The sequence below is a fragment of the Odontesthes bonariensis genome, chromosome 17 (genome assembly GCF_027942865.1).
Source record: "Odontesthes bonariensis isolate fOdoBon6 chromosome 17, fOdoBon6.hap1, whole genome shotgun sequence".
Classification (NCBI taxonomy): domain Eukaryota; kingdom Metazoa; phylum Chordata; class Actinopteri; order Atheriniformes; family Atherinopsidae; genus Odontesthes; species Odontesthes bonariensis.
In genome coordinates this window covers 14,688,814-14,703,930 of record NC_134522.1, presented here as the reverse complement: position 1 = coordinate 14,703,930, position 15,117 = coordinate 14,688,814, and the positions used below count along the sequence as shown (strand labels likewise).

General features: G+C 41.0%; 2 protein-coding genes across 2 annotated transcripts; one reads left to right on the top strand and one right to left on the bottom strand.

The window, feature by feature from the left end:
• Positions 1–51: 51 nt before the first annotated feature.
• On the bottom strand, positions 52–5,705 carry LOC142366894 (uncharacterized). Its single transcript, XM_075448905.1, has 6 exons — positions 5,585–5,705; positions 5,113–5,458; positions 4,848–5,029; positions 4,303–4,738; positions 3,482–3,570; positions 52–2,295 (listed from the first exon to the last, which is right to left on the bottom strand). Exons 1-6 carry the CDS (start codon positions 5,687–5,689, stop codon positions 2,191–2,193), a joined length of 1,263 nt encoding a protein of 420 aa, XP_075305020.1. The 5' UTR covers positions 5,690–5,705; the 3' UTR covers positions 52–2,190.
• A 5,188-nt stretch (positions 5,706–10,893) lies between these two features.
• On the top strand, positions 10,894–13,431 carry prph2la (peripherin 2-like a). Its single transcript, XM_075448643.1, has 3 exons — positions 10,894–11,474; positions 12,609–12,855; positions 13,159–13,431. Exons 1-3 carry the CDS (start codon positions 10,894–10,896, stop codon positions 13,429–13,431), a joined length of 1,101 nt encoding a protein of 366 aa, XP_075304758.1.
• Positions 13,432–15,117: the final 1,686 nt, after the last annotated feature.

Sequence of the window (15,117 nt, the reverse complement as noted above, 5' to 3'; positions counted from 1 at the left end):
GGAGATGTACCTCCTCAGTGGTGTTCCCAGATGCAACAGAGTAACACCCATTTCTGCATTTAGTTTTCCCCATAGGTAGCAAATTGATAACCATTTGCACAGTTTCATTTCAGTGTTTCGCTGTGGTTGAACGATTTTTAAACTTAATGGAAAAAGGGAAACAAATCAGTCCTGCTATTTTAGCTGTTTTTTAATTGCCATCAGATACAAATGTTATTTTCTTTCTGGTGCATAACTTTAAAGCAAACTTTCTCCAGATCCTAAAGAGGGTGACTGACAAAAAAATTTTGAGGGACAGCGAATATTTGCTTGCACAGGATGAATTTGCAATGACTGCTTAATGACTTAATTTTTCGATTTTTTTTTTTTTAGGCTTGATTGTGCAGGGCAAACGTTTGATCCTCATATGTGTAATCTTTCATTTGAACACACACAGTGTAATGCAGTGTACACTAACAACTTAGAGTAATGGTTTGTTGATACATGGTGACAGTCCTTAAGGAAGGACAGGTAGCTGCTTGTCACATGCATCTGACATGCTCTAGTGAGCCCATCTGGTGAGCTGGCCAAGGTGTCTCTCCCCTTCCTGTTCCTGCCTCTTTGCAGCTCACAGCGCCCTCCAGTGGATAAGATGTCTGCTGCAATGTTGGTGTAAATGTTTCATGTTATGACCACTAGCCCTAATGTAAAGCCTCTTTATGCAGAATACCGCAGAGTGCGGGAATGAAGTGTTTCGTTAGTTGTCTCTGGAATAAATCAAATATAAAATTAATGAAAACAATATTAAATTTCTCATTGGAATTGTGCATTTTAATCATGCTACACACCATCTTCATCTGAGAGTCCCACTGAGCGATTTTATCCCAAGAGTTATTAATAATCCTGCTGTTTTCAGGGAAATATTGCATGCAACAAAAAGACAAGTATTTATATGAGCGCTTTCTGGACATTAGGAGGCTATTTGTATCCATCATGCGGACTGCAGTATTTTGCATCATCTCACCGACACATGATTTATGTGTCATTTTGCAGCACCACAGCACTCTGATTTCCATGATGGTATCAGCTCCAAGATTGGCTTGAGTTATTATACTTGTGTGTGTGTAGTCTTGGCCTTAAAGTTGATTTAATTCCAAGGTTCTGAGACTTCTTTTTCTTTTTAGCACTATTTGGTTATGTTGTGTTTGTTGTTTGCCGTTTGAGTATTTTTGGTGTTGCAAATCTTTACATTTGTATTTCCTGTAAGTTATCACTTTGCAATTTAGACCATTCTGTTATTATACATATTCTACTGCCTGTGAATTCTGCTTGTTCTAAAGGTAGAATCAAACTAAAATCTGTGAAAAGTCTAAAATAATGATCATAATAACAGGAAGGGAACTTTACCTGTGTTGACTTGCTAATGTTGTCTCTGGCTAGACCTGAGACAGCGTCTGGTGTCAGAAGTGCTGCTGCAACTACAAGGTCATACACTTAATAAATTCATAAGGCTTTCCCCTTACACAAAGAAGAGATTACACACGCAGAACTCCAAAGCCCACTTTTAAATAAAACAGCATGTGTGGGCTTGTGAACTGGGCACCCAGGGGAGACCCAAAGCAGAAGTGTGTCAAGCTGAAATATGTGTTAAGTTATTCACCCCCCGAACAAGCCACAGAGGAAGAAAAGGAGGCAGAGAGGGAGGGAGGAGGATGCTAACCCAAATGCATTCCCAGGGCTCTGGGCAAACATGTAGAGGGATGGGCAGAAAAAAGCATTGGGAGGTCATCCATTTTTCATGAGATGCTATGGCAGCAAAGCAAATATCCTTTTTTCAAGTGGAGGGAAGCCAGTGAAGAATGTAAAGTGCAGAATCATTTTCAAGGACACCATCCATGCATTTTAAATGTTGTGCATTTGTGTTTGAGTTGGAACAAAAAGAACACTTTTGATGTTAACCATAGGATTGTTTCTGACACGTGATATTCAGTGGAATAAGGGGGTGGCAGGGCAATGTCAGTGTGCTGTTGTCAGATATATCTATAAGCTGACTGACAGAAAAAAAGACAAGAATCTCGTGAAGGTGAACATATGAACGGGCGTTAGAAATTTCTTAAAGCATCCCATAAGATTTAGATACAAAGTGTATTTCTGATGCAAAAGAAAGATCTGTCCTTTGAAGAAACAGTCCTTCATCTTGTCGATATATCCTCATGTTATCTTCACTCGTTTGCCTTTCCTTGATCGTGTTCTTCCCCTTCTTATAGCTCCTTGTTGTGCCTTCCCACTCCGACCCTCTGGCTCCTCTTTCTCTGCCTGCAACACAAAACAACAGCAAAAACAGACACAATTACAGCCTCATATCCTGGGCAGTGATGTGAAGGGCCTGATGAAATATCCTGTACCCATTAATCTTTCCCCAGGGGGCGCAGGAGACTGGAAGCACTGGGCCCGCCACTGATTAAATGTTCCTAATAGAGGCCATTCATCTCCCCTTGAGTCTTGAGCGTTTCAATATGCAGCATCCACCAACACTACTCCTCCTTACGTCTCTTTGTGCGCACATTGTGATTTTCATGGAGTCAGTCGTTTTTAGTTTTGTGATATCTGTGAAATTGAACATCAATCTCTTAGTGAGCTCCTGTGATATTGATGGATGACATTGTTTCACTAGATTATCTAATACAAAATATCTTCATAAACACTCTTGCATGAGGTCATGAGGGATTAGATTAGATTTCAGTATTTGCACGACTAACTATGTTTAATATCCTGATTTTATTATGTATGATGACCACTCTGGTGTGGAATAAATGATAGTTGGATTAGTCATTAACTGTTCTGTGTGCAGCTCATTTTTACACATTAGTCATTCACTCTCTGTAATTCAGCTCTCTGCAAATCCTACAAGTTTTAGTTCTTACCTGGGGGAATCGTCAGATAACATTAACTGTCCTTCTTACAAAACAGCCCCCTGGAAAAACATGGTGACACGGGCACTGCAGTGTCAAACTATCGGGCGAGCCCTCTGAAAAACAATTCTGTGGGTATATACCTACTATGATATAACAGTGCTCAGCAGTGAGTTCAGGTCAGAGCACAAGTAGGAATCCACAAATAAAAATTGATATCACAAAAAGACCATTACTGTATTGCTAACAAAATACAAATAATTACATTGTCTGGTATTTCATGAACCAATCTATTTGTCCTGCTTTCAATTGGTAGGATTACATCATCATGGGCGGAGACCTTAAAAGCGATGATGTGTATGCTGGAGGACAGGAGAAATGGGGATGAAGGGGAGTAAAGAGGGCACCTGCTGAGATGTGATGAAGTGAAATCTTCAGAGACTAAAAATGAGATCATCCGAACACTGTCTTGCATGTTAACTGGAACAATAGTGACCCCTACTGACTAATTTGGCCTTTGTCTCTTTGTGAGGAATAGTCGCACAGCCTCATTGTACAGTGTGCAGTACACTTTATACAGAGCAACGTACCTGTTTGCCATCTCTTTGTCCAGCTGTGAAATCCATAAAGCTGACCAAGCTGTAGGTGTGTGAGTGACCTTGTGCATGAGACGATTCATCTGTGAAAGAGCAGAAATAACACCATGAATAAGAAAATGTTGAGATTGGCTCTTTTGCTTTCATACTAAAATTTCACAAGTAGTAATCATGCTTTACTGAAAACAATCCCCGTAATGAATGTTTAATAGACAACACTCGGATACTATTCTTTTCATTTCATGCAACGTTGCTCAGTTGTTGTGTGTTTAACCCTTGTCTTAGAGACAAAAATGGGACAGGCTACAGATCCCAGAGGTACAGTGATGATCAGCACAACCTGGCAGATGGAGAGATGTGCGCCTGCAGTGGTGGAAGACAAACCCTCCCACCACCCCCACCCAGCACACACACACACACGCACACACGCACAGGTGAAGGAAGGAAAGGGGGTTGTTTTATGGATGACTGACAAAGTTAAGGGAACCAATCTCTGACACTTCACTAGCTCCCCAGTCTCCCTCCCTTAGCAGCCAAGACCCCCCTGCCTTTATAATAAGTACCTACATCCTACACCCAGCAGAGCACAACTGTTCCTCTGCCATATAATCATGTCTGACCAGAATGTACATAGAAAGTCCACCGACACAGGCAAAGACAGAGGTTTTTTCTTTTCACAACCATATTGTTAATTACCATTTACAATATTTTCTAATAACCAATGCTGGTAATTCGACATGGTTGTATAGGATACATTATGTATTTTATGATTAGTGTCCTGTTTAAACATTTATAAGACAACCAAAATTCTTCACCTGATTTGATCATTGCTCCTGGATCCATAGCAGATAAGAGCCCGCTGGAGGCTCTATGAGTCTCTGTCTTCTGTTTCCACCAGCTGCCTTCTTTCCAATCATCGGGCCAAGGTGAGATGTTTGGAGGACAGAGTTCATTTGTTTGTAATTTGGATTTGAGGGAGATTTCACCAGCCGTGGCAGAAGGAGCAGAGGTGGTTTTGATGTTATGCGCTAGACTTAAGGTTAGAGAGCTACAAGTGATCTCCAGATTTCTGGGGAAGATGGAGCTATCCTGCTCACCCATCCTTCTTGAGTCACCAGGTATGATTTCCTCTGAAACAAAGCTCCAGTTAGGATCAGTCTGCAGGTCCTGGGATGTTTTCAATAGAGTACAAGAGAGGTCTTGACAAAGAGACCCCAGAGGTTTTTCTTGCTGGTGATGCTCTGATTCTTTCTGAGTACAAAACAGTCAAAAAGAGTCATATTGCCAAAAAGCTACAACACCACAACAATCAAACTAATGTGCATTATGTACTGTTTAGTTGAATTGAGCTTTTGCTTACCTGATTAACTTTTGTTTCCAGGAAACAGTCAGATGTGGCTGCCTCGCTAAAACTAAAGATCTGTGAGGGGACACAGTCTGATTGGTGTTCTTTCTTGTGTGACTCTGAGGACAAAGATCCTGAAAGTGCATCAGCGCTGAAAATATCCTCTCCTGGGGAAGCTTTAAAGTCTTCTTCCGCCCCTTGTAAAACATAATAAATGTGTTTATCTTTTAACAATCTGCTAATATGTGTGGTGTGCAAGAAGACCCAACACAGAGCTTACCCTCTGCAGAAAACATTAGAGTTTCTTTGAATAAACTTCTGATGGAAACGGGGTCTCTGGTGCCATCTGGTGTCCGCTCCAGCTTAGGGCAACCTGGCAGGAAATCAGATCTTCCTTCCTCTTCCTCATTTTCATTTTCTTCTTGATCAATGTCTTCTTGTTCTTCCTCACTGCTTTGGTTCTCTCCATCAGTGAGCAGAGAAGAAATCCTCTGCAGAGTCACGGTGCGCTCATAAACATAAGGATGTTTCAACAGAGGCAATGATGATGCTGAAGTGAAGGATGAGGCAGAGACTGAGCTCAGACTCTCAGTGGAAGAAATATGATTCTGTGTCTCAGACTGGTCCTGCCGAGGGAACACAAAAAACAATGGTTGTTAGTTCTCAAAGATATATATATCTATAGAGAGAGTATTGTGTGGTCATTAGGAGGGATACTGAAAAAATATAAAAAAATGTATAACATGCTGCACCTCCTCTGGGTCCTCTGTATGTGCCATTTTCTCTGTATCCTCCACCGTGTCCACTGGCGATGGGCTGGGTGTGAGATGTCTCAGAGCCTGGACCGACAGAAACATTTCTCTGCTGTTTGATCTGTTCTCTGCTGGCTTTGGCCACACAACCTCTCTGAAATAAAGAACACAGCTCTGAAATCTATTGATATGGCACATGCTTTAAGATAATGCGGCCATATTTAGCCATGGCATCTTTAGTACCGTATCTTGGGATGTGGTGGTCTCATTTCCATCACAGCCTTTTTTACCAGTTTAATCAGTTGCTCTGAGGACACTGAGCTCACTCTCTGATGCTGATAGAGCTTGGCAGACAGTGGCCGTGGCGGGGTTTCAGCCAAACAATCTGGTGAAATCAAGCCTTCTAGTTACACAAAATGGAATTAGTTCGGTCCTTATACTATTTAGAGGTGTCTGTCTTACCCTTCTTTTTCAGTTGCAAGACCTCACTGTAGTCCTCTTCCCCCTGAGGAAGTTTTTTGACAAAAATGTCATTTTCAAAGGGAACATCTTTGGTATACAAATTTGCTATATGTCTATTATAAAAAGAGTCACCCACATTGTATCCCTCAGGAATGTGTTTTAAAGCCTCTGAAGACAGATTAAACCTCTTACAAGCCTGGAGGAAGTACGTGACCATGTCCTCACGTTCTGTGTGGCCTCTCTTCAACAGAGCCCAGGCATCAGAAACACAACTGGAGGTTGAATGCACATCATAAGCCATCAAGTAAGCAACAATCCTTATAGTTTGAGACTTCCATGTGACTTTCATATACCAGAATGCACCTGCTTTGAAGAAGCACATCTATACATAGCTTGGCATCCTCAAAAGTCTCTATTGCAGGTCTTGTCCACTGGAGGTACCTCAGAGCTACGTGAGACTGTTTCCTTGTCAGGAGAGAGTGGATGATGCAATGGTGCTGCCAGGAGTTCAAGGGAACAGTGGCTCTGGGGCTCAGTAATAGCTCCATGGAGGCCTAGGAAGGTTGTAACATAACATACAGCTTTGTGTTTTGGTATATAAGTTGTGCATTTCCTTTTTAACAAAGAGAAGGTTATAAGAAAAAAAGAAAGACATCAAAGTTCATTCCATGACTAAATGGAACAGTGGACATTCCATTACATTAATCACATGCACTAACCAAATGGCCCATAAATGTCACCTGCGAACTATTATGGCTGCAAGAGCAAGAGCACTTATGTGATCAATAGGATGGTTAACTGACCCTCGCATCTCCTGTTCATAGTAACACCATAGTCATAATTAGAATCATTAAATTACCTGGTCTATAAATTCACCTTTTTCTTATTCCTACGTACCTTAATGTGTCCATGATCAAACAGCCAGAAGGCTCTGATTTGCTGGGAGACGCTGGAAGGAATCATGAAGGCATGGCAGAAAGACTGGAGAAGGTTATCTTTGCACTGCAGGAAATTTGCCATGTCCAGGATAAAGTACATGAGCTGCGAAATATTTGTTAAGAACTATAAAATATGAAATATATCTACACAAGGTAATATAGCGTGTTTTATAGAAAGAGCTGCTGATGCTGTGTTTGGATGGATACAATAGCTTGGACAGACATGTTGTCAATTTGAGGCACCAGCACAAGCTTTAGCAGGGCCTGCAGATTCGGAGGAGGATAGCACTGATCTATGCAGTCCTCGGAAGTCCAAATGCACCCATGTTGTCTGCCCAGTTGCATCACCATGCTCTCTATCAAAAAGATAAATCTTCCTGTTTCTTCCTTCTCCTGTCTATGACAGACAATGAGAACGAAGCAGACAGGAAACAAAGAATGAATGTTCAGAGGCAAAGAAAATAGCAAATCATCTGTAAAGTCCTCAGCATCAAATTAATGGAGTTACCCAGGTGTTTCAAGACACACTTTTCGGTGACTGAGATCTATTTCCTTCCACATATGAGTGATACGCTTCATTTCTTGGGCCTCTAACAGCAATAGCAGAGAACAGAGCAAAATTCAGAGGTATGATTACGATGATCCATGTCATTCAATTGGTTTTTGATGATGACAGTACCAGGGAACTTGGGCAGAAGCCCCATGATGCCCCACCACTGAACCAGCTGTCCCAGCCAGATATGTTGCTTCAGAGTCCTGTGTTCTCTGTTCCAGCAGCCTTGTCTGACACTTGAAGAGCTGTGTGTGTGCCTGCAGATCATACACGGAACCCCCACACCTACCCAAAGAGGGCAAATCTTAATTAAATCTTATTAAGGGGTAACAGTTAACAATGTTAAAAGATTAGGACAACCACCAGTCCAACCACTGTGCTGTTCCGGTTTTATGCTGTACATGTACCATGCCAAAAATGGGCTGCATGGAGCTGTTTTCTTGCCCACTGGGCCAAGGTGAGCAGGTTCCTTAATCTCTGGAGCAACACGTGCACTCTAGTGAAGGAGCTCCGGTCCAGAAACATCCACAGACCCTGGCAGTGGCTAAAGCCTGTGGGAATAAACAAGACAGGGAAAATGAATAGGTCCATATGGTATCCAAAAACAGGCATTCAATGTTTTTTATTAAAGAGATCCTGTGTTGATTTTAAAGACACAGCTGGTAAATCCAGTAAATAAAGCTCATTTTTACAAACTATAGTCTGACAGATGTGTTGATTTGCAGGAAACACTAACTAATTCCCTTTTTATCTGGTTCAAGCCAGTCTATTTACTTCATAGAAGCACAATTCTGAATCACAGAAGTGTCCTTTTGAATCACAGATAAAGTAGCTAATACTCACACAAGGTCAACAGCTCCTTTTTAGCAAACTCTGCCGTCCTCTGTACCCAGCAGCTAAAGGTCGGTAGAGTTTCCGCCACATGAGCATCACCTCAATTCAAGTCAAACAACAAATACTTTGTGGACAAGTGTCTTTACAGATAATGTACAGAGTAATTATTTCATTGTATAAAGTTTCTCTGAACATACCTGCAGTGGTTAGTTTCTCCAGCCAGCAGATGATGGCTCTGATGTTGTTACTGGCCAAAGCCTCAGACCACTGACCCTCCAGCATGTTGACTGCACCTCCAGCGTCAGGTCAGAGTTAACAGCAGGACAAGGGAGTTCACATGGTGGATTACAAAAACATGCTCATTTGCAATGATTCTTTTCTTAAGCAGCGTATTCTTCAGGTGTTTCAACCACACAGTATCTTAGATCGCTGGACTGTGCAAGACCAGATAAAAACACTATGCTTGCAGTAATTATTTTGAGATATTTAAATGAATACTTACTGTTTGTCTGTCTGTGGTTTAGTTGTCCATAGTAGTAGCTCAGTTAAACTTCCCACTTGGTCTGAACAGTGGTGAGTGCGGTGAGTTTTGTGGATTTGCTGACCAGCTCAGTGGCTACAGCAACGCTGGCTCCTTACACAAGCTACTTTCGTACATGTTAATCCACTAATCTCACACTCAGTCAACATTTCATTGGCGTATTTGCAGCATGGTCGTATTCATGTTTGTGCGTATGTCTGCTGACAGCTGTCAAAAGAACAGGAGGAGTGAGATGCTGGAGGAATGTGCATCTTATATGACAGTGGGAAGAAAACTATTTTTCTTTTTCTTTTTTCAGACACCCAAAGGCATCAAATGATCAAATCGTTTAAATTGTAAGGCCGGCTGTACATAACACAAAAGTGGTGATATGACATGGTCATTTTTTACCACTGTGTTTCATCTCTTCTTCATTTCAACAATGCTGCATTCAATTGGAAACTGAAGGGTCTGCTTTGCCGTATTATTTGTTTTATAATGCAAAATATGTTTGAAGTTTTCTTTCTGTACAATCACACCCTGATAAGCATAGTGGGGACAATGTGGGTTTCTTCAAAGCTTGGAGGGAGTGAGGTACAACCGCTTATTTTCTGACTGAAATACAACCATTTTACTACTTGAACCTGGATTTCCCTCAAAAACAATATTTTTTCAATGATTGATGTATAGTCAAACATTTGTGTGTGTCAGTGTGCTATTTTCAATTGAATATAACCTTCAAATTATTCGCAAGTCATTGCATTCTGTTTTTCTTTGCATTTTACACAAACACTTTCTTTTTGGGGAAACATGGTTGTATTCAAAATGACAACTTGCTGGATTTTGCTTCTCTCATGTGAGGCTTCATACATTTTATCATTAGTTCTATTTGTGCTGCTGCTTAAGATTATGTGCGTGGAGTCTTCCTAAAAAGCATCAGAGCTCAGACGCTTAATTAAAGTTTTCGATGAGGACGTGGAAACTGTATTCACGATCCTTTATTTTCCAGGAATTCAATTTAACTGTATCAAAAAAAAAAAAAAAAAAGAAAAGAAAAGATACACACAAATACACTTACACAATGGCCATCCAGCATTACTTTCACAGTGCTGGGACAGTCAGATTTGCATAGGTAGCAGAAGGTGGGTCCAAATCCCTTGCGGGGCCCAGGGCTGATTAATGATTAAAGGGGATTAGGAGGAGGGTCAGGACTTGGCTACTTGTCTTCCTCTGATGCTACAGTGGTTGCCTTTGTGCTATCACTGCCACCACAACCACTCGCCTCTTTCTCACTCTCTCTCTGAAGATGTCAGCGAGAAAACAACGTGAAAATTAGAGAAAGTGATATCATGTGTTTAAAATGAATGATGAGCACCCGAAGGTGAGTCCAGGGGACTTCTTGGATTTAAATTCTCAATCTACCAGCCATTACATGAAGTAAATGTTTTCATACTTGTGATTGCTAAACCTAAAAGGGAATAGTTGTCTTATTGAGTACAATGTTGATCTTTTCTTATTTTTCGTGTAGACTGGATCTAGTTTCTACACTGGTCCTGTTTCTGTGCAACAAGTTAAACGTCAGTGCATTTAGTCTTTGCAGTGTTTTCCATAGCTACTAGTTATGTTTATGTGACTGTTTCTTTTTCATGCTCTCACCACTATAGTCTCACAAAGTGCCTACAGTACAACTAGAATGCAGCGCCCACAAGATATCAATCACGACTGCCAGACTAAGCTGCTTATGAGAAGACCTTCAGAGAACTGTACAACCAAACCCCCTCCTCTTGGTCCCCCACATCACACGGAGGATAACCTGTTCCTTTCCCCTGCTCTAACCTGTGCCCATCTTTAATCGCATCCCTGACTTTACGGAATAACTAAAGAACAACATATATATATATATATATATACATATATACAGGTAGATAGATAGATATATCTATCTAGCTATATATATATATATATATATATATATATATATATATATATATATATATAGACAATGGCAGTCTTAAAAGTTAAGTTCACCAAGACCAAGAGGGACAAGCTGGCCCAGGTGCTGTGGATCCTCAACTGGATCTCAGTGGTTACAGGAGCCCTCCTGTTCAGCCTGGGGCTCTTCCTCAAGGTGGAGATCAACAAGCGTGGGGAGCTTATGGCTGAGAGGGACATACAATATGTACCTAACATGCTAATAGCTGTGGGTCTCATTGCTTGTGGCATCAACTTCCTGGGTGGGAAGATCTGCTACGACTGTGTTGACACAACCAAGTTTCTGCGGTGGAAGCTGATCATGCTGCCCTACATTATATGCACCTTCTTCTTCACCTTCTGTGTGCTGGTGGGGGCACTCATGTGTTACAGCATGCGTGGGGAGCTGGATGAGTCCCTGAACTTGGGGCTAACACAGGCAATGAGGTTCTACAAGGACACAGACACACCAGGACGCTGCTTCCTGAAGCGCACCGTGGACATGCTGCAGATACAGTTCCAGTGCTGTGGAAACAATGGCTATAAAGACTGGTTTCAAATCCAATGGATAAGCAACCGCTACCTGGATATGTCCGAAAAAGAAGTTGTGGAGTAAGTATAAACTGCTGGATGAGGACACTGTTCTTACAAGATACAAGGAGTTATGAGAATGACTGGTGGAGGAAAAAAATCTATAAACTGAATCATATTTATCAAAGAACAGCACAGTGTGACTATGTTAAAACAGCTTTCTAAGAGTCTATAGAGGAAATCGGTCTAAATCTATAGCTCTTCTTTTTCCCATGGGTTTAATGGGAGTTTATTGTTAAAAATCAGCTGTGTGTCCTGCAACTTTATCCTATTTTGCTGTTTAATTTTCCTCCTGTTGCTCCAGGAAGCTGTAAAGGATTAAAAAAAAAAAGAGGCTCTATGACCACAAACTGCTCAGCACTAGACAGATGCTAGAAACCAAAAGGAAGTGAATCTGGGACTTATCAAAATCTATACAACATTAAAATACCTATTCCCTGTGGGTGTGCAAATATGTTTGTAAAGTAGTTGACTATATTTTGTTTCCTAGGTCCCAAAGCAAAAATGTATCTCAGGTGTCCAGCTGAATCAGACCAACTGATGCTAAATGTCACCAGGCTTAGTGGCAGCTTATTTTGGGTGAGCCCACTCTGACCCAGTAATGGCTGATATGATAAATACTTCTTGTTTTTTGGGGGGTGGTCACTTTTGGTGAAGTTTGGGCTGAGAGTTGGAAAATTAGCCATATTCAGGAGTTCAGGACATGTCATATTTCTTCTGACCCTCCAGATTTGGGCCATGGGGCCAAATGATTTTGACAAATCTGTGATCAAATAAATGTAGTACAGCTCAGATCAGGTAATGGAATAATCATTTTCACCAACAGAACTGTAGGAGTAAAAATTAGGATTGTTTCACTACAGGGTTATCATGGAGAACACACTATTGACACTTTATTAATATCAAATTAAATAAGAATGATAATGTTTTTGGTCAAATTTCAGTCCTCTTTAGGTTTGTTTATCATTCGTTTTGTCTGTGATTTGACACCAATATGACCATTTTTACCCACTAAATCTGTAATTTCTCACTGCTTCCTCTGACTCTAGCTGCGGACAAGTTGAAATATTAAAGTTAGAATACATTATGTATGACCGACAGAGGCACCAAATCCAACAAAGCAGACTCTGAATTCCATCCTTTCCTGCTTTCCAGTCGTTTAAGGAGTAATGTGGAGGGCAGGTACCTGATGGATGGAGTCCCCTTCAGCTGCTGCAACACCAACTCACCCAGGCCCTGCATCCAGCAGCAGATCACCAACAACTCTGCCCATTTCAACTATGAGCACCAGACGGAGGAGCTGAACCTGTGGATGAAAGGGTGTCGCCAGGCACTGCTGGAGTACTACACCCACATCATGCAGTCCATTGGCCTCACAGTCCTCATCACTTGGCTGTTTGAGGTGAGGAAACACAAGCTGGCAACTACAGAAAGTCTTTGTCGTGAGCCTGAAAAGGAAACTCTGTGAGATGTTAAAGTTGGACAAAGCATTTTGTGGCTCCAGGAATTTTGCAAAGACACAGTCGCTACACATTCAACTGCAGCATTTGTTACTCTTACACTGTTGGGCATCCGAGCAGCACTTGAAGCGAGTCCTCCTGTGGTCCTTTACTGAAAAAAGACAGCATACCTTAAGCGTTATGATTTGTGTTCATGCTTTTCTTTTTCTTTCCTCTCTGTAATTTGTGCCCCTGTTTTGTTTCAGCTGTCAGTGCTGACCGGTGTTCGTTACCTCCAGACCTCCCTGGAAAATGTGCTGAGACAAGGAGACCCAAACTCTGAATCTGATGGCTGGCTGTTAGAAAACAGCTTCATGGAAACTGCCCGGACCAACATCAATATCATCAAGAGCCTCGGCAAGAGCAACCAAATAGACACAGCCAACAACGGAGACCCCAACATTGACGTCCCATCCACCTCCAAGGCACACTATGGGCCAGACAATGTTCCTCCAAAGCAAATCACTGAAGCCAGTTGATCTTCTTCAAAGAGATCTTTGAGCAATTAGAGGATTTTTTTTTTTTAATCATAGACTATAGATTGATACAGCCATTGTAGCATAATCCATTGATTTGTGGACTTCCATTTTGAAGACTCCAGCTTGAAGTCTGGCCATCACCAAATTTAATTTTGTGGCCAAATACACTTTTTGTATGCTGTAAACATGTTTTTTTTCTGCTTACACAAAATAGACAGCAGTGTACTATTTACATGTTTCCTGTGAAAACAGTGACTAGAGAGGGTAGTCACACAATGAAAAAGCCCTGCTCTGATTGGTCATGTCGGCTGACATGAGCAACGCCACTACTCTACAGTTCTGATGAAATGCAAATATGAAAAGCCATTTCATTGGAATGCATAATACGCATTTTGTCTCCTCCCAGCGCGCGGGTGAGTCATTTTTCAATAATTCAGAGAAAAACAAACTCCAAAGAATATTAACAAAACCTATAAAACAACTTTTTTATTTTTTTTGGCCATTGCTGGGCCACAGACTGCCATAGTGCAAAGTATGTAGATGTATATAAATACTTAGACTGTAGATAATTATATTTCACACTGGCTTCATTTTTCTGGCCCACCAGTTGTTGCTTGGCTTTTCTTTGAATTCAGGTTGGTCAAAAGATAACACTGAGCAGTACTTACCCATAGGAAATTGTGTGTGCATGTAAAATATGTAACATATTGAGGGGATTGACACAGAATGTATTCTGTTTTAGGGGTACATCTTCTCCAGGTGATGCCTTCTTGACTTGAAACAACCAAAACACATCAGTCTTTCCATAAAATTCCTTCTTTTTCTGTAACCATCACAACACGCCACAACAGTTTATCTTACACTCCTGTACAAACCTGTACTGTAATAATGTTGTTTACAAATGTCTTGTTGCCTCTGTGTCATGTGGTTTTGCTGCAAATGGCCAAAACAAGTCCTTACACCTGACAGTTGCAACACTCAAATCTAAAAATGAACTTGAATTAGAGGAGTCTGCTGATGGCAGGTTAGTGACGAGCCAGAGGCTGAAACACTCTTAGAAAATGACATTTTCACAAAAAAAAAAAAGAAGAAGCTATTTGGGGCAGATTCAGGGTGTTAAGAATTAAGAATAATAGTAACACTTCTGGATCCTCAATGCATTTCTTTTCCCTCTAGACTTCTGCGATAGCAAACGAGGTAGTTCTACTGGTAGTAAGCAATATCATAACCACTGTGTGTTAATGCTTTCACATAAATATATATTCAGACTGAAAACCATGAGTGATAAAAGGAAGGTTTTCTAGACCACGAACTATTGCTACAATGAATCTCATGTGCCTCAGCAACGCCACCTTTCTTTCCCACAATGAAAACACTGTTCGCTGGGATGAGCCATCAAAAGTCTAACAATAAACCTTTTGTCTGTTACAGCTTTGTGTGACTTCATTAAAATGACAAAGCCATCAGTACATGTGCTGGATGGAGGACCTCACCTGCCGTTGGAGAAAATACTTATCAGATTGTTCTGTATTTCTTAAAAACACAAAGCATAAAAGCAGATGTCTCAGCATCTAAAACACGTGATTAATGTTAACCGTTTAATTCAATGTTAAAAGTTTAAAAAGAACTAAATGAATGAACCATCCCTGCCTTGCACAGGTGAGCAATGTGTCTTCTGTTTACACT